Source organism: Caloenas nicobarica, chromosome 2 (assembly GCF_036013445.1).
Source record: "Caloenas nicobarica isolate bCalNic1 chromosome 2, bCalNic1.hap1, whole genome shotgun sequence".
NCBI lineage: Eukaryota > Metazoa > Chordata > Aves > Columbiformes > Columbidae > Caloenas > Caloenas nicobarica.
Window position 1 is genome coordinate 97,409,982 of NC_088246.1, and position 26,823 is coordinate 97,436,804.

General features: G+C 39.2%; 1 protein-coding gene across 23 annotated transcripts in view; it reads left to right on the forward strand.

The window, feature by feature from the left end:
• The window catches only part of LOC135986103 (poly(rC)-binding protein 3-like), a 525,102-nt gene that overhangs the window by 439,011 nt on the left and 59,268 nt on the right, over positions 1 to 26,823 (forward strand). For all 23 annotated transcript variants that reach the window (XM_065629897.1, XM_065629900.1, XM_065629902.1 and 20 more), the window contains one exon: positions 20,318 to 20,466. In XM_065629897.1, the coding sequence (XP_065485969.1) occupies positions 20,389 to 20,466 (78 nt within the window). In that variant the 5' untranslated portion in view covers positions 20,318 to 20,388. The remainder of the gene's footprint in view (positions 1 to 20,317; positions 20,467 to 26,823) is intronic.

Genomic DNA, 26,823 nt, shown 5'->3' on the forward strand with positions numbered 1-26,823 from the left:
TCCTTTCCATGGCTTTTAGCTGCCTGACCTCCTTCCTTAAAGCTCCAGTTTGCACCCAGAAGAGCCCTATCTGTGACCTTCCACTCCTCATTCACCTGTGCTCACAGATCACAGAAGCTGGATCATTAATTTTACATATCTGTAGAAGTTGTCCTGCCCTTCTTTTCTTTGATGCTGCATTTTAGGGGTCAGACATGCATGGACTTAAGACTTTATTTCGGCCTCCTTCATGCCAGAAAGGCAGGACCAAGGTACCCTTGCCTATCCCCACGCCAAAGGTTTTTTGGCCTCAGCTCCACAGGGGACCCAGGGTAACCAGGAGCACGTCTGTAGCCTATGAATGATCCAAACTGACATTTGCATTGGCAAGAACAATACATAATCTGACATTTGTGTATAGAATGACTATGTGATAAAACAGTGGTTGCTGCTGCATTTTATGTGACCAGAATATTATCTCTGAGTGCTGGGGGAGTGTTGTGGCTAACACAAGCAGCTTTATGCATGTAGGATTCCATCTGAATGGGTGTATGTATATGTATATTGCATGGCTGATTTATCAGTTATCTTGAGTTTATGTTACAGTACAGGTTGGGAAGACTCTAGATTGCTTGTCTGAATGCTGTTGCAAAGGAAGAGCTGCTTCTTTATGATAACAATTGAAGATTTAGATCCTGAAGAAAAAGATCCTGCTCATTAACTCAGTATTAAACAGGCTCAGAGCTGTTGCAGTCTGAGAAAATCTTGATTTGTTTTATAAATTAATGCAGACTAGTTCCTATTGGCAATGTTTTAGTGTCATATCACAGTTTCTAGAAAACATATCAGCCCTGTTACCAGTGCACATTGGTTTTATATGTAAGTGCATGCGTGGACATGAAGCTGCACATTGCTATGTGTTCCACATATTGAACAGCGGTTACTTATGCAGAGCACAGTGAAGCCTCCCACACAGGTTATTTTCCTTCTGTGTTTTATCACTTCCCCTGTTGAAGTGGAGAATAACTACAGACAGGAAGTAGATCTGCCCATTACAAACAGGGGCCGTTTTTGTTTCAGCTGCTCTTAATTGATTTCACTTCAAGGTTTTTTATATAAGTCGTAGATGAAAATCAATTACATAGTTGAGAAATGGAGCATCAGGAAGCAATTTATAAATAGATTTCCTTAAATGCTACAAGAAAAATGGTTAATTTTCATGAAGCATGTCAAAGTGAAAGGGAGGAGGTACAGCTAATACACTATAGCGTGGTCCTCCTTCTTTGCTTACCTAAGAGCAACTCTATTGAGCAGGTTTGCTCTTCAGATACATCGTTGGGTGTAACTAGTTGATTCTACACAGTCTTGGACAGTCTCTGTGGGTAGCTGCTGGGGAATAACCGCCCAACACTTACAACCTTTTTTTCAAGATAGCACTACTGCAGGCACCATTTGTTTCCTGGTAGAAAGATTTGGTGGCATGGTGGTTTGGCTGCAGCTCTGCCCACACCGGACAGGTTCCAGGATTTTCCATGTACTTGGATTAAGGGGCCTAAATCGTCCAGTTATATAGTCAGCTGCACTTAAAAAAGTGAGGACCTCTCAGTGTCTAGACACTTAGCAGGCATCTCTGCTGCTTCCGTTGACACACATTGATTTCATTTTCAGAGGAGCTGCTCCCCGTTACCAGTGTACCCTTTCAAGTGTCCTCAAAAACAGGTTTCTGCACTCTGCCTAAAGTAGGGTGGTGGGTAATAGGCAGGTTGTGCTTTTGCATAAACTTAATTTCTCTTGCTGCTGGAGTTCAGTGGAATGTCTTGGACAGAGTTATGAACTGTTCTTATCACTTCCTGAGGTGGGTCTCACATGCTTCTGTGGGTGAGACTGCAGTGACAGCTTTGGTTTGGGTCTTGTCACAGAGTCAGCAGTCCTTCCTGGGAAAGGGAATTTTTAATCTTTTTTGGAGGAAAGTCTGAACCTGAAATGCTACAGTAGCGTGGTCTCTTCCTCTTAATTCTTGTCTTTTCTTAAATGAAGGCAAAAAATAGAGATGCAAACAACCCACGTTAGCACCTTGATAATCACAGTCCAGCAATTCTGCTGAAAAAGATTCTCTGTGGCCCAATCTGACCTAGGAGTTGCACAGAAAAATTAGGTAAAACCATTTTCCTATAGCTGAAGCCATAACAATGAATTTAACTCTATTAAAGATCATTGAAAATAAAGACACGGGGTGGCTCTGTTACCACCCTAGGGGAGCTTCCGTTTTAAATGCAGTCCTGTGAAAAGCGGTGGTCTTGTGGTGGCAGAAGACCTATATTGCTGCTGTGAATTAATGCTGAAATCCCCTCTCTGAACCTTAAATAGCTGGATGCCAAGCTGGTTGTTCAAATTTACTCAAAACATGGGGTTTACCGCTTAAAAATTGTTTTTTAAGAAGACAGACACATTATTGTCAGTATTATCACTCTCTCAAGTGTGTGTGAATGACACATGACCACACCTATACCCTGTCTCCAGGGATCTGAACAGGAACATCTTTGTCAGGAGCACCCACCCTGATGCTTTTTCAACTTTTTTTTTCCCAATTTTTATGCCTACTTCATTTTTAATATTGATAATGGCTGATGCAATCCCAGACTCTTAGCAGCAGTTTGTCTGGTCTCTTCCCTCCTGTCAATTACTCCATCTCCACTGACTTTCCCTGTCTCTCTCAATGATACCTTCATCACCTCCTTGAAGAAAAAAAAAAAATTGTCTTATGACAAGGCATGTTAGATGGCTGCTGTCTCCTCTGCTTTCTGCAGCATCAGGTACCTTCTGTCCCTTCTCAACTGAGGGCCAAAGTACCCTTGCCTGACTCAGTGTCACTTCTTCACCCTTTCTCCTCTGGCTTCTCCAAGTCATGTCCAGTAGGAAAACAACTCAGCTCCACAGGACTGAAAGTTTCATCCCAAATTCATGAGACTAAGCTAAGGTAAATGTTCAAACACTTATCCTGTCCTTAGTAAGACCTTTTATGAAACATCCTGAGGACAGAGGTGCTACCAAGCCACATCTGACCAGCGGGACAGCAGAGACATCTTCTCATTGTCCAATAGTGGTCACTAACTTGTACTTCAGAGGCAAACCTATTTTCACCTTGGCTGTTGAGCAATATAGTCTTATAAATTCTTCAGGGAGAATTTCTAATTAAGCATGATTGCTTTTTTTCTTTGGCAATACTGGCAAGATGACAAAGCTTTGTCAGGTTGTAATAACCCTATCCATGTACAGTTTACTTTGAAGCTCTAGAAAAGCAATGAGTAACTTCTTTGCATGGCAATTGGCCCTGCACAATTGCTGTATTACAGCCTACGCTTGTGAGGTGGGAAATGAGGGGAGAAAGTTAATTTATCTAAATTTTTAAAAAAAGGGGGGGAGGGGGAAATAACTGTTAATAATCTCTTTAAATAGGATTTTCACAGGCATGTCCTGCCAGTGGAACATCTCTGTCCTCAGGGCTGCTTCCCCACCTGTTTTAGCCAAACAGAAACCTTCGGTGAATAGATGATGTGTTCTATCAAATCTTCACTTCTTCTTCAGACATCAAAGAGATATCAGGGGGTGTAGTTAGGAAGGAGGGGAGAGAACGTTGATCTCCTGAGTTTCAGATAGTTCTTGAGCAAAATACTCTACTCTGATGACTCTGTTCCTTTGTGTTAGCTTCATATTTTTGTTTTGCTTTGTGTTTCCTTCCAAAAGTTTGAGATGTTTGCTTTTGGGATTATGTCTTTCACAAAAATAACCAGGCTTCCAAATGCAGTCTGTCAAGCTTGCCAAGTTACTAGACACACAGGCTGCCGGAGGAGTTTTGCTTCTTGTATTGCCTGTAAGTACATCAGCAAGGTGGAAGCTTTGAGCTTTTCAATGTCCTCAGCTCACCTGCTGTATTTTGTTCAGGAAAGGTAAGACAGTGAAATATAGAAGAGGAAGAATGTTTTTTCTTTCCTTTTTGTGGCCCTCCCATGGGGACAGCAGCATAAGTGCACAGGCCTGTCTAAGAGTGTGTCTTCGGTGGTGCAGGGAGTTACATGACCTGGATGGATGAAGACCCAGGAGGAAGCCAAGATGGCCTATGATTGAGGCAAGAGTCAGGCTGGAAAAGGAAAGCCAAACTGCTTGTGATGTTTAATTAAGGCTACACAACCATGGTAATCAGGCAAATACCAAGTTGCCTGTTGTGTATTTGCATTATACCTATTACTTTTGGTGAGAAAGATTTTTACTTTATTATTAGTCTGAGAACTGCATGGCCTCCTTTTGGATTGTCCTTAAGTAGTTCCTAGCAAAGTATGTGTGTCCAAATCAGCTAGGTGATGTGTTCAGTATGGCTGTTCCTGACATGCTTGCTACAGCAATAGAGCCCAGAAGATCAGCAAATAACAAAAGACGACACAACAAGATTTTAAACTCTCAAAATGTAATAGTGTGTTGGGGATTGCTTTTGCTTGTTATTGTGGTGGTCTGCCCATTCTGGTGCTTCGAATTTTAGAGGCATTGGTCCCTAAAGCCACATTGTATGGCTTGTTCAGGCACTACTGCTCTTCTGTTGCTGGAGGTGCCTTCCTGCAGCACTTCCTCATTGAGGCAGTGGATACTGCTTGACAAATATCTGTTTACCCCCCGGAAAACAAACAAACAAACAAAAAAATCAAACCAAAACAAAAACAAAAAACTCCACAAAAAAACAACAACAAAGCACCAAAAAAAACCCCAAAAAACCCAAAACAGACAAACCAACAAACAAACAAAACCCAACAAACCAAACCTGTGATCTCTTAGAGAGAACTTCTTTAAATGCTTATGATGGTTTGCAGGTTTGTGGGTTAACAAACCCACCCAGAACATAAAAATAGACTGCAGTCGCCAATGGTGATTTCCATTGTGTTGAATACAAGCTGATGCAGGCACAGGCATGCTATAGATGCCTCGCACTTGCTCATCAGATACACAGGTGACCCAGTTCACGTCTGCTAACATCAGGGCGACTGCTAAACTATGTGCTTGGTGGTCCGTGCTGCCTCACTCTGCAACAGGTGTTGGCTGTAGCCGCATTTGGAAGGATGTCAGGTCATGCTGCAGCCTGGGTTTAGCTTGTTTATTACAGGGACTTTTGTCAGCTGCTACAGATCGTTTCAGACTGCTTTGTGATTCTCAAGGGATAAGGTTGCAAGTGGTTGTGAAAATTGTATTAAACTGATCAAGCACAACATGAAGCTTTAGCTAGAAAGTCTTATGTATTACATCTGTGAACTCCACCTAAACATTAAAAGGAACTGACTCAGTGATTCATCTTTTCATATATCACATCACCCATCAGATAATGGCATTTCAGAAGCACGGGAACAGGTCAGATTATTTTAGTGTCTTCCACAGCATAAAGCAAAGATTTGCTTTCTCTTTTTTCCTCCCATCTCTTCCCTCCCTCCAACTGTCTCTATGTCTCCCTCATTTCCAATTTATCTGGATTAAACAAGTCTCTGATTATTCTTTATGCCACTGCAAATAAAGTCATTTTCAGAAGCAGATGTTGAAAGACCCCAGTGAAATAATCCTGGAGGCAGATGCAGTCTTCCATAAACAGCCAAGCGCATGGTGCAATCAATGTGATGAAACAAAATGGAAGAGGCTGCAGAAAAAGTAATTAAATTATAGTTCCATTGTAGAAGCACATTTTAAAATTACTGAGATTCAGAGCCCATAATGCTGGTATTATAGTTGAAAGAATACTTGCCATGGGTCACAAGCATTTTTTTTAACAGTTATTAACCATGCTTGGCTGGAAAGGCATGTGTAACCTACAACAAGCGGTGGCTGTAGTTGTGCCAAAAGAAGCTTTTGTTCCCTGAAGAGAATTGTATCAAAGGCCAGTGTGTCCTATTAGTACGTGTGTGACAGCAAAGTGCAGAATGTGAAACAGGGCTTTTCAGATTTCAATGCAGAGTACTGGAGGGGAAAAAAGAAAACAAGTATTGTATCTTTTTGAATACTATTTGACCTCCTTTTTCTCTTACCAAGTTAACTTACTCACTGACTAAATACCAGTAAAAAAAATCTGTAAAACCTCCCTCCTCTCCCTAACTTCAACAAAGTTAATGCCAGGGCTCTTGTAAAATGGAAAAGAGACGGAAAATGTACAAATTCTTGGAAACTGGAGGTTAAAAAAGACATCATTAATTTATTCAACTCTGTTTCCTTTCCATTACAAAGTGAGTCTATAGAAGAGCAGATAGATTTTTTTTTTTCCATTTGTCAATATCTAAGTGTTCTGTGGGAATGTGTTGACTTCCTTATTAAAAATTAAATGAAAGGCTTTAATGAGGACCACCCATACTGCCTTCATAAGATTGTAAAAATTTGCTATTTTGGTTTCCCTTTCAAAGAAATATTTTTACTTAGAGATATATTATACATGAAAGTATACAAACCATCGAGTTGAAGTCTGTGCAAAAATTATCTGTTGAAAAATAACTTATTTGGATTGACAAATAATATTAGAAAACAAACATACCCACTCACGTGCATACTAAACTGTTTCAAAAATTGATGGTTTTGTCCAATTTGGAATGAAAACAAACTTTGCAAGGTAGGATTGCCTATAAAATGTGCACTCTCTGTCTAAATTCTGTTTAAGACCTGATCCAGAATTGCCAGCATTGATTGTCTCGACTGACTGCAGCATGTTTCTTATAAGGCTTCTGGGAATCTTTGCACAAAGGCTGCTGAATGTCATTCAGCCTGAGAGATACCACAAACAGGTTTTGTGGCAGAAATTTAGCTTTCATTGCTTTCCCCTTTTTTGAAATTAAGTTGCCCTTGCATGAGCCAGCCACACTTGCAGCATTCCAGTTTCTCTCCTTCTCTTTCTTTCCCTCCAGTATCAGTATCCTTTTTTGAATACTGTCTCATTTGTTGCTGGCTAAGATCCACCTCCATCTTAGCATAATTTTGGTATTTTTTCCATTCTCCTCTCAATGAACTTCCACTTTTTTTTTTCTTCTTTTTTTTTTTCCTTTTTCTTTTTTTTTTTTTCTTTTTGTGTGTGGTTTGGAATGTCCAGATCCAAATATGGAACGCAATATGGTTATGTGAACATCGTTGCTTCCTCTTCTCCTGCTCCAAAGTATAAGTTTTCAGACTCTAATTTACAGCCTTATGTCATCCCCAGGTCTTTCGAATAATTAGTGCCTTCAAGATTTGACTCATTATTAAGAATTGGTTTTCGCTAGTTCTCAAATTTGTATTGTAACATATTGTAAATGTATTATAATGTAACTTTGTTACTTGTATTGTAAATGTATTGCCATGCATTTTTTCAGTATGTTTCTTTTGGGGTTGTTATCTTCCTTCTCACATTTGAGCTCTTTATAATGTTCACAATCCTTCCAGTCAATTGACATTAGTGTGCTGCTAATGTCCTCTTCCAGTTATTGATGTAGATACTACCAAAACTTCAGTAATGCTTTTTTATATAAATTTTTACTTTTATTTAATAGTAACCTATTCCTCAGTATGTGTCTGGAATCTCTACAGTAAGTCAGCAATTACCTTCCCTTTATCTTTACCTTTTTTATTACAAATGAGCTCAGCATTGCCAGCCAGGTGAGAGAGGTGATTGTCCCGCTCTGCTCTGCACTGGCGCAGCCTCACCTGGAGCACTGTGTGCAGCTCTGGGTGCCACAGGATAAAAAAGATATTAAACTACTGTACAGTGTCCGGAAGAGGGCTATGAAGTTGGTGAAGGGTTTGGAGAGGAAGCCGTATGAGAGGCAGCTAAAGTCACTTGGTTCATTCAGCCTGGAGGAGACTGAGGGGAGACCTCATGGGGCTCCAGCTTCCTCACAAGGGGAGGAGGAGGGGCAGGGGCTGAGCTCTTCTCTTTCATGACCAGTGACAGAACCCGAGGGAATGGCAGGAAGATGTGCCAGGAGAGGTATAGTTTGGACATTAGGAAAAGGTTCTTCACCCAGAGCGTGGCGGAGCACTGGCACAGGCTCCCCAGGGAGGTGTCACGGCCCCAAGACTGTCAGTATTCAAGAAGAGACTGGACAACACCCTCAGACACATGGTGTGAACTGTGGGGTTGTCATATGCAGGGACAAGAGTTGGACTCAAGGATTCTAGTGGGTCCATTCCAACTCAGGACATTCTATGACTCTGCGATTCTATGAAATGGACCACTTTGTGGTCCCAAATCAAAGGTAAGAAGGTAAGGGCAGCATCAAATCCTTTGCATTAACACAGGTCCCATGTTATTTTGATGAAGAACACAGGACCAAATTCCACATCCAGTTATGTCTGTGAAACTCTGTCAAAGGCAGTGGGATTACATATGAGCCACAAAGGTACTGGAGCAGCTGGAAAAAAAAAATGAGTCATAGAATCATTTTGGTTGGAAGACACCCTCCAGATCATTGAGTCTAACCATTAACCTAACACTGACACTAAGCCATGTCTGCAAGAACCTCATCTATACTTCTTTTAAACGTCTCCAAGAATGGTGACTCAACACTTCCCTGGGAAACCTGTTCCAATGCCTGACAACCCTTCCCGTGAATAAACTGAATATGTATCCTATGTCTGCTTAAAGCACCTTTTGCAGGGAGTTCCTCTGAACATGCGGGCTTTTTTAGTGATTGTATTAGTTCACTTCTAGAGCCCTCTCCTCTCGCTTTTCTCCTTTGTGATGCTCACCAGGAGCGGAGGAGAGCACGTGGCTGTGAGCTGCTGTGTGACCAGTGGGCATCTGCTGACCCACCTGCTCCCAGCCCCTCCAGGAACCCTTCACTGCTGAGTTCAGACCAAAGCTTTTCCTGTGGTGGAACCGCCACCTTGCACCTCTCGTTAGGCTGTGGGTCCACAAAACTTGTGGGAGCTTGAAATATTGGACATCCCTGTATCTCTTCAAAATGATGAAACTGGTCGGGGAGCTTATATATACACATATATATATAGGTATGTAGGTATGTGTGTATTTGTAAGGAAAGGGGCTGACGGACAGAGAAAAGGACAGATACTTCATGAAGCGCTGTTTCAGTTGAGAGGCTTTGTGAAGCAAATCAGTTGTTTATGCAAAAATAGGCTCTTTTCTTTGTAAAGGTTGCACAGAAGTAGCAAATGAACAGCTTTACTGCTGTTTTTTTCCCAGTGCTAAGCAAGATAAAGTGATTTACTTTACAGCTGGCACTTTGAAGTCATTAATAAATAAAGTATTTGATTTTTCTTCTCTTTTGAATACTTCATCAATTAGACTTGCTGTTAAGTTTTAAGGATTCTTCTGGTTTAAATCAGTGACAAAAATATTGATTTAAGTGGCTTAAATCTTGGTATGTGTGTGGCTCTTTACTTCTAAGTATTGACTGCCCATAAAAGAGTCATTTATTGTGGGCTAGTTGTTGGGGTTTTTTTCAGTTGTTTGGTTGGTTGGTTTGTTTTAATCTCGTTTCAAATGAAGCTCTGGAACTTACTGGGTTTTTATACCCACTGCATAGTCCTGGGTTTCACAGTGAAATTCTTATGAAGCTACATGTTTTGACTAACCACCAGTGATTAAGAACTTAAATATTCATCTTATGAGCATGACTTTTGAAGGCAACAGTGACCTGACAGGATATTGCACCACTGCTTTTTGGTTTTCCTTTTATTCCTATGAATGATGGAAGTCTTCGCAGCACTCAGCCATATTTGCAGCTGATACAGCTGTGCCCCTGTTGGACCAGTTTCTCTCTTCTTTCCCAGACAATTGTCAATCCATCCTGGCATCCAGCAAGCACTAGTGGCATCCCAGAAGGGGGACTGTGACTAGTACCAATCACCTTGTGACAGAAGGATGGGAGCTCATCCTCTTCCCTCCTTCATATGCTCTATTCATTTCCTTTTTGGTTTTTTTTTGGTTGGTTGTTTTTTTTCTTTGTTTGTTTGTTTGGTTTTTTTTAGTGAGTATTTATTTTATCCATCTAGGGAGCTTGAACAGATTTTCAAATCACAGCCTTGTAAATAACATAATTAAGGTGATTACCAAAGTGATATTTTTGCTTGTTTGTGTCAGAGATTCAATTATATTCAATATATAATATTTTTCTGTTTAACAAGGTGAAATGCATTATTATCATTAGCCTCTTTTCCCTAACGAGCAACTGTGTTTTATACTGGATTGAGTGAAACAACTGACTCATGTTTATTGAACTGGATATGTCTACAAAATATTTAATTTACAAATAGGTTGGACACATATATATTCTAAAGCAGAAATAATTTCAACAAGGATGGAATTGTAAAAAAAAAAAAAAAAAAAAAAAGAAAAAATTAAATATCTGTTTATTCTGTGCTCGGTGGGAACATACTTGATAGCTTAAAGTTTCCCATTAAAGAAGCTCCCATATTTCTTGGATTATTCTACTTGTTTGGGGCATTTTTTCTTTTGATCAGTAAGAAGCTATCTGTACTCTCATTATGTACCGGCAAAGAAAATGATAGTTCTTCATTACCTCTGTAAGACTGTTTCTACTAAATATAAAAATGTCATTTAAAAATCATGCTGTTCTTAATATTTGCTTATTAGATTATGCCCCAGCAATCTTTTAACATTTGTCCACATCTGACTTGTAAAAAATTTACCTTGTTTACTTTCCAGCATTTACCCATATTCTATGCATATATGCATGCTATATTAAAATATATCTTTATATATATATATATATATATATATATGTAAATCTTGCTCACCTAAAATACCTTGGAAATAGACCATGGGAATGATTTCTCTAGTCTCTCAGAGGTTTTAAAAAATTGAAAAGAGAACATCTGTTTAGACTTGACTCTCTTTCATTTGGTGTAAGTGCATTTATTTTTAAATCTACAAGCAAAGTTTGTATGCCTTGAATATTTTAGCTGTTTTATTTGCTTTGAATTAAATTAAGGTATATTTACAATTGAAATAGTATTTCAAAATAATATTATTTAGTTGATGAAATGTCAAAGTCATGCATTTTACTTTAGATGGCAGAGATAATTTAACAAATATAACACACATTCACAATGCTTAGGTCATAAGAATCTGGGATTTTTTCAAGAACAGGTGTGGACTGAAAATCCGATCTTATGTGGTTGGCCAGTCTTAAAAGCATCTCTGTGCTTAAGAGGCCACTCTCCTGCTGTTCGAGGTCTGTTCAATTCTTTCCCCACCTTCACTGTGACTTGTATGTACATTTCTTTCTTAAATTTATTATCTCAGACCATATAGAATGATTAATGCAAGTTAGTTGGAGTGTCTGTTTCTTAGTTGAACACAAGCAAGTAAAACAAAATTTTTATTTAAAACTTGAGCAACATAAAAACAGAGATTTGAGAAACACGATGCTTAACTTGATGGTTTTGGAGCCACAGGATAAAGTAGCAGGTAAAGCTGACTCTGTGCTCAAAGCTATGATTAGAAATTATTCTTTGGTAAATATCTGGTCTACCATATACACATATTTTCTTCCCTGATCTTGCAAACTGCCAGGTCCACAATAAAGCTCAAAGTTCATTCCATTACATATCATTAGGAAAGAAAGCACCTTCTGGTCCACCCTGAACTCATCTTTGAATCGTCCTAGAGAATATTTGTGCAGAATAATTTATGGTGAGCTGCCACATCTTTCTTATTTGTGGAGGGGTTTACATTCCATAAACTAAGGAGGCAGCTTCCAGCTACGAGAGCTTTTAGCTGCCTGGCTTTTTTGTATGCATGGTAGAGCTAGTTACCTAGTGGTTCTGTACAAAGTACTGACCTGCACACTCTGGTGATATGTTTAGTTCATGGCAAATTGTAAAGGTGTTCTCTGCATTCCTGACAAGGTCATTCTTTATGGAATAATTACAGAAAGTAAAACAAACAAAAAAAAAAAAAAAAAGAAAAGAAAAAGAAAGATGGAAGATATCATTGGCAAAAAAATCCCTGTGGAAATTATTTACTTCCCTCAGGATCCCAGGTCTGTTTGGCATTTGCTGAAGGCCATTATACAGCTTTTCTAGATTTTCTGAGGCTTGATTTCCAGGCATTTGATAGCATTTAATACCTGATTGACAGGTGATGTTTTCTGAGGCTGTAGCTTTCTATATTTTGGCAAAGTGTGTAGCTGTGTATTCACACACAGCATAATATTTTGATATTAATTTATATTACATAAGTAATTCATCATTGAACATCGATACTCAGAAATCGTTCTGTAAACAATGAGGCAGTAGTCTTTATTGTGCTTCTGTGAGTTTTCTTCCTGCAATAAATTCACAATGCCATATTGTTTACTCAAAAGGCTTTACAAAAAATGTTGTAAGTAGAAGGCTCAATAAATATGTTGCTGTTCATTTCCTTTAATAAATCAAAAAGAGAACAACCAGTGCCATTGGCTGAAGCATAAGCTTTTTTACCAGCATGAGGACAAGTGGTCCATTTAAATAATGGGGCTCATATACGTCAAATTCAGCAGCTAACCATCCATCAGTTGCAAACAGGAAAAATCTCTAATCTTCTGCTGTTCTCTTCAAAGATTATTTGACACTTGAACATCTTCAGCAAATTAGATGTAACTATGTTGGTTAAGAACATTTTTTGTTTTAGGGAGAACATAAAGACAGCTTCTTTTATAGATAGGATAGGTTCTTCCTCTGACAAAAATAGTGTTAAACATACCCCTCAAGGAAAAACTAGTACTATACATACTTCATAAAATTACATTTGAAAGGCAGCACTCCTGGAGTCTTGCCACTTTTTATACTTACTATTGCCTTTAAAAGTTTTTCTGCTATTTTTTCAATCTGTTATTTCCTTATCAGTTCTGTGTCTTTGGCAAACCTGCTACTTCCAGATACCTATGGTAACTACAGGGCTTAGCAAATCAGAGATATAGAGATTTTTCTACAATAATTAGTGAAAGGAGTACATGGCTTACTAAGGTATGTAACTGTCTTTTGTTGGTAGCTTTTAACGGGTGGAATAACATGCTACTTTTTAATTCCCTTTGACTTTTGAACTAACTTTTATTACTTCTTTTGTAAAACAGATATTTTGTACACTGTTTTTATACTGAGTATACAAATATATCTGTTTGTATACTCAATTGTTGTTCTTTCCATGGCCAATATTCAGTTTACTTTCATATCAATAATTGTTGTTTAGATCTCTCTGAGCATGTGATTTATGAATTTTGTGAAACCTTATTCTCTGTAGTGTTTGTTTAAATTTCATTCTTGAGCTATTCCTTTATCTTATTTTATCTTTTTACTGAAAACACATTGTACCAACTGACACACACACACGTTTTTTTCTGCTAACACAAAGAATAAATTTTCTTATTTCTGGATTTTTGGATCCATCCCAACTATCAGCGTATTTAAAATGGGCCATGATATGATGATTTAATGGAACCAGGTTCTACAGATCCTGTTCACTTCATTAAAGAGTTAGAGATTAACATTCAGTCTATTTTGGGATGTAAATGATAAGGATGTGAATAAAATGTATGTTCTTATTCCTTTGTGTACAGTCCTGTCTGGTAATTTGGGAGATGGAACTGGTAAAGTAGAAAGGTTAATACTGCACCTGCTTCTTTAGCTATTGTACATTAATCAGATTCTCCTGGTGAGGCTTCTGTATAAAACTGGAGCACTTCAAAGCCTGATTTCTCCTGTTCCAAATAGTTATTATTGAGAGAGAAATCCTTTGAAGAGCTGTCATTGTTATTATTGTTATGTTGTTGTGGGCACTCTGTGAGCCTTTTGTTCTTAGTAACCTCATAACAATATGGTTTAGTAACAGTAGATGTCTTTATCCTTCAGCTGACACAGAAACTGAAGAAATGTACATTTAGCAAATGTCCAGTCTTCTGGTTTTGCTTCAACCGACACCATAAATAGCTGCTGACCGTTATCACATTTCATTATTTCTGAAAAGAAGTTTCTGAAACAAAATAATACAACCGGAGCTGGTTTTACTTTTGATTTCACTTTGAGTTGGGGGGGGGGGGGGATTGGTGGTTTTTGTTTGTGTTGTTTTGTTTTTAACTGCTGCCATTGTTTTTCTGTATTATTACACTGTTTAGTCCTTTGACATCCAGTGATGCTAATTTCAAGTGAAAAGCCAGAGATAATAACCGCTTAGCTTATCAAAGAACTTGAAAGAAAAGTGGTTATTTCTTCATTTGGTAGCATGAACCTTTCTGTGGCAGACAGCTTATTTTTAATTTTAAACCTTACATGTATGGCTGGATGTGTCAATCTCTATTGATAATGTCTCGAATTCATGTCTTATAGTAATTTTCTTACATTCCTTTCAGTTTCTTTCTCCTTTCCTGTATTCCCTCCAGTTTAAATGAAAGAATAAAATCATGTAAGTAGCATAAATCTGTCCCCAAAGAACTCTGCTCTGTAGAAAGCACGGGTCCTTTCTTCTCATCATGATCCCTGACAGTGTTGCTTCTTCCAGTTCCCAGAAGGTCTCCCTCCACCTAGGAGGCTTCTGATCAAGAGGACCTAGCTACAGACTTTTCATGGCATCCCACATTTCAGTTTTCTCTGTTCTTTTTTGTTCACGATTACCACCTGTTTCTTTTTTTTTTTTTTGTAATGACACTTTTTTAAAGAGTTCTTGCTAAATAAATCAAACTCTGAACTATTTCTTCATAACATCAATATGTTACTGTCCAACTTTCAGTTCTTCATAACTCATAATTCTCTTTGTTCTTCTCCAAGTTACTCTGTTCATATCTTAGTCTCCTTGTTCAGCCTCAGTCTTCTCCCACCCCTATCCCTACAGCTTGATCATCTGCTTAGCTATCCCTCCCTTGGGACGTTTCTGTATCTTATGGAAATAACAGATTTACTGTGAGAATCTGGATGTTCTCATGTTTCCCTTACTGAAGTTTTCTTTTTTCTAAACCTATAGATAAATGGGAACTAGATGACTGAGTTTAACTGTTGTCATGTCACTGTAATTTCCCCCATCGTTTTTCTTTGTTATAGTGGTGGGGTTTTTTTTTTCTTCCAGTGGAACAACTGGAATTTGTTATTTTTAGTTTTATCTGTAGATTCTTCCTTGCATTTTTCATAATTACATCTTTCTGTTGACGGTGATCAAGCACCATAATTAGGTTCAAGCATCCCTTTTGACGCTCAAACACAGGGAATGCTATGCTGGGTGCTGTGACCAGTTCCATCTTTCCTCACAGGTTCAGATTTAACAACCATATGATCAAGTTTTCACATACTGGAGCAGGCTTCCTCCTTGAATGTTTTCAGGTAGTTCTTACTTCCACATTGATTCTTTTCACATTATTCTTTGTATCAGCCATCTGAAGCTTCATCTCACTTTTTCTCCCTACCTTCTCTCCTCTCTGCACCTATTTCCTTTCCAGCACACCTGCGTGACTGTGCAGCTCCATCCCATTCCACCCCCTACACTCTTTCCTCCCTACTACTCCTCCTCCCTCTCATGCCTTTGGATCTTCCAGGTGAGTGCCTTTCTTGGCAGATTCACAGATGTCAAATAATTTATTGTGGCTTTAAACTCAGAGATCGATTGCCTGATGTCTACCTTGGTACTATGTTGATTTTATTCCTCTTTGGCATCTCAGCCTGCTGTGGAGTCAAAGGCTTTCTTATCCTGCATGCCTGAAGTGGTCACCTTAGAGATTTAAAACACATATATATTTATTTTTCAGCACCGTGCAGCCATATTCTCTAGAGTAGTCTGCTTATTTTCTTGGGAGGCGATTAGTAGGCTGGAGTAGTAGGAAGAAAGGGCGGTCATGAGGTTGACTTTTCTTTTCTTGGGCTTCAGGCAGCCATTTCACACTATACCCTCAGCCATGTGGATTCCTAACCTGCATGTGTGTGGGTTGTGTCACTGCCCTTTGTCTGTATAGTTCATCTTGTAGCTTTTATTAATTCAGTGAAATCTTTGAGGAACTGTGTTGTTTTTTGTAGTAGTCTGACAAACATGTGGCTTAGCTGCTTGTTGTTTTAGTTTCTTGATCTACCGACAATTATAGAAAATCCATGGTTCTTATGTAGTGAATAGTGAACACTTAGGACATCCCATTTTATGCCAACATGGGATAGCTAATATTGAAAATGTATAGAAACATATTTACAGATAGAAGCATTTGCATAAGATGACATGTCCATTTTATTGGAGTTTTCAAAAGGCTTTTTTATTTTTAATCATTTGGATGTCTTTCTCTACCTAAAGAGAAATTTTCACTTTCTACATGATAAACAGCCATGTAAATGTCCTCAGAAGTTCATGATCAGCTCCACAGGAGGCTATTTACTGGGAACTATCTGACATGTTCTACTTTCCTGCATTCCCTGAGTGCAATTTTTTTGCTTTTTACCTGGAGCTGCAGAGCCCTGCATGTTGGATTTTGTGCATTTTTGTCCAGAGGCCCAAGGTCAGGAGCAGGATGTTGTCCAGCCGTCCTCCTGTCGCTGCCAGCTCTCTGCTGAAGGCAGGGTAAAATGCATAAACCCTCACTCTTAACATTCAACCATGTCACTGACTGTAGCTGCCTGCATGATACTCTCTGCTCATCTGTGGATCCCCTGATTTTCTACCGGCATCAGGAAAAGTGTGACACATTTATTTTTTTTGTAGTCTGAGACTAAAGTCTCCCAGCCTCCAAAGTAGCTGTGGGACCTCATCACACAGAACTTGAGAAAGCAAAGCCTTATGTATTTAGCCTCCTGTTTGCTCACACAGAGGCACACATAAGCCTGAAACCTAGCAAATTGTTCAAAATGCAGATTGTGCAAAGGAGGGAGAAATTATTTTACTGATTAAATATTCATTATGTGGCTCGTATATTACAGCGTAAGTTTATAAATTCATGGATGTATTGCTGACTGGTAGAAGGCTTTGAAGAGGGAACCATTCTCTTCCTTGTGCCATAATCTGACATCTCCATGCACACAGAGATCTAGACCAGCATATGTTTGTGGTGATGTCTGTGGGAAAAAAATGTTTTCATTAGTCAAAAATAATAAAATACAACAAAGCATTTTATTCTAATCTGTCTTTAAAACTGAAATACCCAGATAAGTAACAGTCCTGTAAGTTTACTTATAAAGCTGTAAATGTTTTACCAGAATACTTGGTCTCTAAGGATAACTGGAGCAGTTGTAAATGCTGTGGCATGGTAAGAACTTGTTGTGGTTTAACCCCAGCTGACAACTAAGCCTCACGCAACCGCTCAGTCACTCCGTCCTGGTGCGATGAGAGAGAGAATCAGAAGAGTAAAAGTGAGAAAACTCATGGGTTGAGATAAAAACAGTTTATTAGGTAAAGCAAAAGCCATGCATGCAGGCAACGCAAAACAAGGAATTCATTCACTGCTTCCCATGGGCAGGCAGGTGTTTGGACATCTCCAGGACAGCCGGGCTCCGTCATGTGTAATGGTTATTTGGGAAGACAAACACCACCACTCTGAACATCCCCCTTTCCAACTTCTTCCCCCAAAATATATACTGATCATGACATCATACGGTATGGAACATCCCGTTGCCCAGTTCAGGTCAGCTGTCCTGGCTGTGTCCCCTGCCAGCTTCTTAGGTACCTGGTACAGTGTGAAAAGCTGAAAAGTCCTTGGCTGCTTAGCAACAACTGAAAAATCAGTGTATTATCATCGTTATATCCAAAACATAGCACTGTACGCACTACTCGGAAGAAAATTAACTCTATCCAAGCTGAAACCAGGACAGAAATCTCTCTTCATGGTATATGTATAGCTTTCACATATTCTTCCTTATCATGTATAATTGACTTTTTGAATTCATTCCTTTTGTATCTCACACAGCTGCCTAACTCTTTGCAGGCACACATGCTCTCAGCCCTCCCCCAGACATCTGTTCTGCTTCTCAGTACCAGGTGCCAGAGTTTGAGCTTGTCGGGAGGAGGGGCAAAGACAAAATCCTGCAAAAAAATTAGGTGGCAGTGATATTTTTAACAATATTTTCATGGTGGAATTTTATTTTTAACATCTGTGATTTTTTTAAAAGAAAAAAAGTTTAAGCTAAAAATACTTTTTTTTTTTTTTTTCCAGATTTTATCTCAGAAAAGGTCAGGCTTGGGTGGGAGTTGCTTTGTTGTCTGGGAAAAGGCTTTCCTCCAAAACGTCACCAAAAGTGAGCATGCTGCTGTAGCATCACAGCAGTAGAAGGCCATGGCAACTGTAGACTTGTATCTAATTTGGGATTATTTTTCCCACATGGGAATACATTTCATTAGAAACAGAGCCATACTTTCATCACTAAATTTTGGTTCATGGGTCTTAAATACCTTGCTTCTACTTGAAACATATCCATTATGTGAAATTTTCAAACGTGCCCTAAGCTACTATGGGTTTCTAGAGATCTCATATGGCCAGTGTTACTCCCGTAAAGTCCAGAATGCTAAGATGTATTCTACTGTTTATGTACCAAAGTGCGCTTGTTTGGCATTTGGGATTTTTTTTTTTTTTTTTGACAGAGCTGAGCTGAAAATACTCAGGCTGTCAGAGACAAAGCAATTCCCTCAGCAAGCAGCAATGAGCAGGTGACCACCATGGGACTATTCCCTTCCTTAGTCTGGGAACAACCATAACCTCCTCTTCTCCTCCCTCTTCACAGAAAGGACTGTCACGTCACTCAGGCACCTTGCCTCTCTTCTGCTTTTCTCCATCTGGATAGGTCAGGGGTGTCAAACTCATTTTCACCAGCGGCCACATCGGCCTCACGGTTGTATCCAAAAATTACATTTGGCCCTTTGAAGGCAACTGTGAGGCTGACGTGGCCGCCGGTGAAAATGAGTTTGACACCCGTGGATTAGACCAATTAATGGAGGATTGGCCCACCAATGGCTATTGAAAATGCTGGTCTGGATACAATCTCTCAGAAGACCCTGAATTGCTGATTACTGGTGGCTCAGCACGTGTACCGGAGATGACTCCATACACGTTGCTTGTGCTCTTTCTCTAAGCATTGCTGTTGACTTCTCTCCCAGATAACATGCTCAGCTAAGATGGGCTTTTCTTTGGTCTAGTATGTCAGTGCTTAGTGGCTGTTAAGATGGATCTTAATCAGTTGATGAAACAGTCTGCATGATGCTACCTCCTAGGTTTTTAGGGGAATGATCTGATAGGTCTCTCCAGTAGTTTGGTCCCATGTCTGAGCTGTCTCCACAAGGGGTCAATAGCCTGTCATCTTGGTGAGACACTGCTGTAGGCTCTGAGTCACAAAACTGTTTTCGCTAGGGGTGCTCATTAGCCAGTGATCAAGCTAGCCAAATTTTTGGGAAGTTCCAATATGTGAAGCTAATAAGGTTGTCACTAATAAGAGATGGTTACTGAGAGGTGTGATGTCTGTTTAAGGGTTTTGTGCTCTATAGGACAAGCCTAAAAATGGCAAAAATGAGTAAGGAGTCTCTAAGCCTTTTCTACTGTAGAATTTGCCTGCCCTTGGTAATATTCCTTCCTGTTTCCATTTTTGTTTGTGCTGATAAATGTCCTTGCATTAACAAACTTATAATGCATCTTGTTTATCCCTTCAAATCCAGCCCTTGCAGCTTTCATTAGCATTTTAGGATATTTATGGCTTCGTAAATGACTGAAAATCTGCCATTTGTCATTAGGAATTAAGAAAAATCTTCCTTCTACTTAAGGCTGAATCTCAGTTTTGGCCTTTGAGGGACTGATCCACCTCTGGGCCTGGTAGACAAAAACAAAGTCAGACAGTGCCCAGATTTACAGCAGCAAGTGGCTCTTAGTTACTCAGATGTCTTTGAAAATGTGTCATCTGCTGTTGCTGGCAGGCAACCGTGTTTAGGCTCAGAATTAATTTCTCCCTAGCTGGAGAGAAAACAAAAATATCTCTTCTGGAGGAGCAAGAAGAGGTAGTAAGAGGAAGAGAAATGAAAACAGCACCAGGCACGTGTAAATATGCATATATGTATTGCGTATACATACCATAAAGGTTAACGGAGAAAGTGCTGTTCTGAAGAAAACACTGTATTTCACTCTGTTTTGCTCTGGACTTTCAGCTTCAAAATACTGGAAGTTAAACAAATTTTTACAATTTCAAAAGGAAGTTTATCTTGTACTTGGTGAAGGGCTAAACGGTTGGGGAGGGATAATAATCAAAGGAGCCTTCTCAGCACTGAACTGTAGCCCACAAAATCAAAGGGAAGAATCTTAATTGGTTTGTACAACATAATATTCTCAGTTCAGAGCAGCTTCAGCCACTCAATGGTACTTTTTTTTTTTTTTCTCTCTCTCTCGTTCTATAGGTTGTTTAAGTGAATAGAAAAAAAAAAAGAAAAACGAAGCTGCTTTCAAGTGTTGAAGATACAAGGCCAGGATGAACACGAAGGACACAAAAGCGACTGAAGGAGGTCTCAATGTCACGCTTACCATACGCCTTCTCATGCACGGCAAGGTGAAGCATTTACTGTTGCCACAGTGGTTGCCTGTGTATTGAGCGAGTGTGTAGACTCACCATCAGAGCCTGATGGAGACATTGACAGAGGGTCTGCTCCTCCTCCTCTGGTCAAAAGCAGCATTGCCATGGCCAAAAAATCACCCCCACTCTTCAAGGCATCATACTTAAGTTTGCACTGCAGCCCGAGTTCATTGGAACAAATGCGGCTTGTAGTGAACCCATTTTGAGCAGATCCGGCAGGGGGAAAAAAAAAAAAAAAAAAAAAAAAAAAAAAGAGTTATTTCATTGATAGTTAGCCAAATTAAGCAGACCCTTACATAAGGCTGACCTGCATACGGGCTGCCTTTCTCATCATTTGCCGGATTTTGCAGGGGTTTTTTTAAGATACCAGAACATTGATTTGTGTGAAGTAGTTGCCACAGAGATACTGTCTCTTTCTGTTGCAAATAGGATAGTTCTTCGTTATTCTGATGTAGCATCTTATTAGAGTGAACCCTCCAATATACCAATTATTTGTCCAGGTCCCCTGCGGGTTTGTTTTGGAAGGCTGATTGTCATATTTTTTCTGTCCAATGCAGCACTTGAGCATGCAGATAACTGTGAAATCTGTGCCATAGACAAAGACCCAATTCTGTACTGTCAGACTTAACAGTCTACTGGCTGTTTATTTCACATTGCCAGATCACAAAATGGGCTTTTAATTAAAAAACACATTTTATAGCTATGTTTGTATTATTTGCATCAGGCAATGCTAGGCATTTTTACGCTTAATGAATGAATGTTATATAAAGTAGATGGTTTTGGCTCCTTCTTAACAAGGGACAGTGAATATATATATAAAATTCTGGAGATCAAATTTTCATCTACAAATCTGATCCTATAATTTAATTTAATAACTAAAAATACATTTGCATTTTTTAAAAGTGCATGCTTTTAACCTATGGCATGAACACACACGTGATATACTCATAGCACAAATAGAAGGCAAAAGTATCTCCCCCTGTATTTTACTTATGGAGCTGCTAAGAAGTATGATGGGGTACAGTTTAAGTTTGTCACTTAAAAAACTCAGAAGTTAGGTTATGTGAGATCAAATGATACATTTTCTCAGAAATGGTCCAAACATTTTGTTTGATTTTTCCCCCTGAAATATTCAGCTTCAGGCAGGCATCTGGTATATCAAATCTGCATCTTAAATAGGAATCTGTCAAACAAATTTAATTACAGCCTCTCTTAGCAAACCCACCTGAAATCTGTGCACATCGGCACTTAAAATTAGGTCTTAGGGACTGAATCTACCTGTTTCTGGTCCCAATTCAGAAAAGCATTAAAACACTTCCTTATTCTGTTGGGTATAAATAGCCTTACTGGTTTCAGTCCAGTTCCCATGTGCTTAGGTGTGCTTTGCTGTGCTTCTTTCAGAGTCATGCCATTAAAGCAAAAATCAAACATTTGTCATTTTCAGGACATTTGAGTTAAACTGTGGGCTAGGTGTTCTTTGAAACAAAATATATAGTAATCAGAAATGAAATTAGAAAAAGCTGATTTTCTGCGTTCAACGTGAATGATTGTGTGTGCAGCCACCTTTAACAGTAACAAATGTTACGAGTCCAATCTTCAATACTTATGTAGCCACAAGGGTCTAAATTAAACCCATAAAAGCTACAAAGTTCAAATTTTAAGTGGGAATATACCATGCATCCTCAGTTAACAAGGCACGAGGGGTATACCGTTAACTCTACTATGCTCTAATCATGTATCTTATTGTTCCTAAGTACTGAAAAGAGTACATTAAGTCAGAATTTATTTTGGTGATAAAAGTCAGACCCTTATGGTTTCTTTGATGTCATTTCTGTGATTTAGATATGCTAATATAGAGGAATGAAGGATGTCTGAGTCAATACATACTCAGTGTGAGAAGGTCACTCTGAAACCTGTACGTGCCTCTGAAAAAGAAGAAGAAACATGTTTCTAGGCTCTTCCTTAAGATATATTGTGGTAATGACATAGGTTGAAATTGCTGATCTCTAATTAGTATTTCTGGACAAAACAATTAACTGAAGCAGAGCTTGGGCTGTAAATAACTGGTCATAACTTGAAAGAGAAGAATGGAACTAAAAGCTTGTTTTTAAAAATAGTATCACACTGGATTCAGTTAGATAATTTTAAAGTAAGAACATTTTAGAGTTAGTTATTTATTAGTGTATTTCATGGAATTATGAAGGTCTATCCCAACTAACCTTAATTCCATCTCTAAACCTCTATTACCAGTGTACCTTTGCATAGGGAAGATCTATGTACTTTATGATATTTGCATTCATTCTGATTGAAAGTCCGTAACTTGTGCTACTGAGCTTAGTTTTCTTGGCTGTAAATCCTGGAGACTTAGGAAATTTTCAGTGTGCACTTTTCATGTGATTCATATGTGGGCTTTAAGTCAAGGATCAACATCTGAATTATGCAATTAAGCTAAATTCTATACCTGCAGACAGAAAAATCAGGATTTGTAGGAATGGACAGACCTGTGTAAGGGAGTAGGGAATAAAAGAATATCTTTAACAACAAAAACCCAAGCATGTAGCAAAAAATCAAAGACAATGTTAGTGTCTGGTGAAAGGAAAATGGTTGGGAACAGTCCTGAACTCTACAAGAACCCAGCGCCAGGGCCTCACTGCAGGTGGGACACCTCTCATCAGCTTCTTTGCTTTTTCTTGCTTTGGGGATAAAAAGATGGCTGTAGGTCCAGCTGAGCTCCCATGATGCTTTGTGCAGATTCCTACCGAAGAGGCTGGGAAGACCACTTGGAGGACCAGCTCAGTTGCTCCTCTGCACCCTTGTAAGATTCGGGAGGAGCTGGCTGGCAATGAGGGAAAGCTTTGTTTTTCTCAGGGCAGATGTTAAGGGAAGGCAGCAAGTTTTTTATCTGTAGAAGCAGCAAAAAGCCTTGTGCAGGCCCAGCACAAAGCCAACCACCATGAGGTATAAAAGGTTAACCTCAGGGTAAATGTTCCCAGGGTCTCAGGTGGCCTCCTGAGCCAGAACTTCAGAAGGTGTGAGATGGTGTAAGATGAAGGGCCTAATTTTCTTCTTGCACTGTGTTACATCAATGAAAACATTATGATAGTGTGAAAGCCCTGAAGAGAAACCAGGAGCAACACAAAACGTTTCTCATACTTTCTTGTGATGAATTAGAGGGCAGGTGTTAGGGAGTCTGCTGCAAGGACAGTGCTCCGATGTTCTTCACATCCAGAGAGAAACAACTGTCTCCTTTTGCAGGGAATTTTAAAAGCAAAATTAAGGAAAATCTTCTTGTACAGATGTGTGAGGAAGGAAGGAGTCTGCCTGGGCATGCTGCAGCATCCATCACTGAAGGTTTTTAAGGACAAGTTTGATGAAAATGAAAATATCCCATAAAGCTGCCATGGCACTGCAGCCTCTGCTGCCCAGGACCTTTTTGACTGAGTTACCTGAATGCTGCTCTGGAGACGGCAGGAACTGAAGGCCCTTTTGAAGGATGTGCAGGAACTGGATATGTAAGGTATATTAAATAATGCAGAGATGCATTTTCATCTTTTATTAATGAGAAAGATACACCACATTAAGGGATAAAACTGTTACATGCATTTCAGTAAAGAAGAAGGAATATGGGACGGGGCTGTTTACATTGCCCTACTTCTGCATTTTCCATCCAGTTCCTGCTGTTTCTTGAAGTAAAATAAGTAAAATCACTGTATAGGGCAGAGACATGAATTGGTATGGATATTTTATTACCTTTGTCTGCTTTAAGAGTAGAGTTTCTTGGCAGGATTCGAATATTGCAAGGATTGCAAGATTTCTGCTTCTAGCGAAGACAAAAATGGCAACATTTACCCAGATCAGTTTAACATTTTTGAAGGGCTTACAAAACACAAATCGAGCATACGTACATGCATGGGCACACAGTCCCCAGCTATCAGAGCCCTCTGTAAAGAGAGGCAGAGCTCAAGCTCCAAAAGAAGTGTGCCTTTCACTTTTTCTTCCTTTTTTAATTTTTGTCAAAATCAAACCTCTTTTGCCTATCTACATGTTATAGGGTCTTTGAGGCTCGATGTTTCTCTTTTACCATTCCTCACTACATGTTTGTCTGAAATTTTATTCCCATGACCTGTGGCTGATTGTTTTTCATGATTATTGCCACAGGTAATGAGGTTGGAAGACTCTGGAAAATCATAGCCTTGCCCACAGGTCTCTGCCAACATACCTTAGTGTTTGACATCTGCAGTGTTCTTGTTCTAGGTTTGGTCAGTTCATGCCCAGAAAGAAATAACTCCTGAAAAATCACCTACTTTGAATAGACTGGATAATGATTACATGATTTGGGGCTGGTTTGGGTTTGTACACAGCCGGTGTTAACAGGCTGACAAAGAGCCTAGAGACTCATCCCTAAAGGTTAATTTTAGATGTGGATGGTAAAGTGACTGTGTCAGTAGAAAGATGTTAAATTTCAGGAAAGCAGCTTAATGGAGATTTGAAAGCTGGGTCCATGAGGTGGAACATGAGAAAATGTTCAAATGTGCCAGCATGGAAAGGGCAGCAGGGTCACAAATCCACTTTGGTCTCCATCTCGTAGTGGTGGCACAGGAGTCTGCTTCCTTCCTCCAGTACAAACCTGCAGAAGAAAAAAAGCGTCATTTTCAAATGCACTGCACAAAGGTGTGCATTGGTAAAACTATATTGGGTGCAGTGAAGTTTGCAAGAAACCAAAGTAGAATATATTAATGTATTGAATCTGAAGAGTCTTTTAGAGAAAGGGGAAGGAGTTCAGGAATAGAAAACAAAATGGATTAATGAAGTCAGATGGTTAGCAAGAACAAGGAAACAATTTACAGGTAGAATGAAGGAGGGAAGGGAAAACTGGCAGGGAAGTAGGAGTCTTGCCAAATACTGAGAGGTGTAAATTAGAGACCCTAGGGCAATTAACTGGGAAAGGTAATTTAGAAGATACGTGTTCAGTGAGAGAAGGAAATCTGGAAAGAAGAAAAGGCTGAAAGGCATCAGAACTGGCAGTGTCTAGAGAGTGACACATTTGGGATATGCTGAGTTGGAGAGGAATGCTATCACAGCAAAAGCATATGCAATTTTGGATGTATAGTACTGGTGCATCATGGGGCAAAGAAACAGTAATTACCTTACTTTCTTCTGGAAAAATCACACCTGCGGTTCTGTGCTCACCAGCAGGCACCATGCATCTGAATGATGTTGAAGACTGAGCAGAGGAGGAATTTGCAGAAAAATAAGAAAGTTTTAGGAGGCTGAGGAGACCATGTCTAGCTTTCTTCAGACATTCTCATAAATACCTGGAGAAAAGAAATACGAGTGTAATGGAGTGTCATTATTTTGAATGATACAAGTGCTTGTGGCTGGAAATAATGGGATAAAAAATATTTTTGAAAATAAATCCTAATAAGGGAATCCCAAGAGAAAATCCTGGTATTGGGATTTTTATGAGATTCTGGAAGTCTCCTTAGCATATTTTAAACATGTCTTAGGAAGAGCAGCACATGTAGAATATATAATCTGCACTGATGGAGGAAAGATATGATGACTGAGTGGAGCTTTTCCTTCCGTGATACCATTTGCTCGATGACATGTTTATCATCGTTTCAGCAGTACTGACCTAGAAAAATGTACCTGTGGTCAAATGTTCAGGTTTGAACAAAACCCTATGAGCGCCTTGATTTTTAGGCACTAAACTACCAGTACTTATGTCTTAATTTTGGATGCCCTGAGGAACTTTATCTGCCAATGCTTTCAGCAGGATCAGTGGGTGCCTTGTGGCACTGGAAGGACTAGTTAGGGTGGACTTGCATCCAACTTCAGTGGTGACTTTCAGACATGTTGGTGATTTTTTTATGATGCTATAGAATTTTTACAAGAAAAAGAAAAAAATAGACTCAGTAAGGTGATTGCTCACATTTAACAGCTAGATGACTAGATGATCTCCAGAGGTCCCTTCCAATCCTAACCTTAACCATTCTGTGAAATACAGACATGTATCATGGAGAAAATTGCCATTTGTATCAGTATAGATAGTATAGTTTTAGCATCAGGGATTTCTTTTAGTGGCCACTTTTCTGTGCCTGCCTAATTGCCCCATGAAAGATTGTAAACCAAGCACAGAAATAATTTTTCTTGGAGGTAATGTGCTTCTCCTTGCCTGTTTTTTTTCCTTGATTTTTTACTTATTAAAATATAGCATACGACAAAGTAGCTTTAAGAATCACCTTTTCAGTAATTTAATCCGAACCGTAAAACGCCAACCAGGTTAATGTTTGTTCTGCTCTTTCTAGTTTCCAAGAACACTGTCAGGGTATT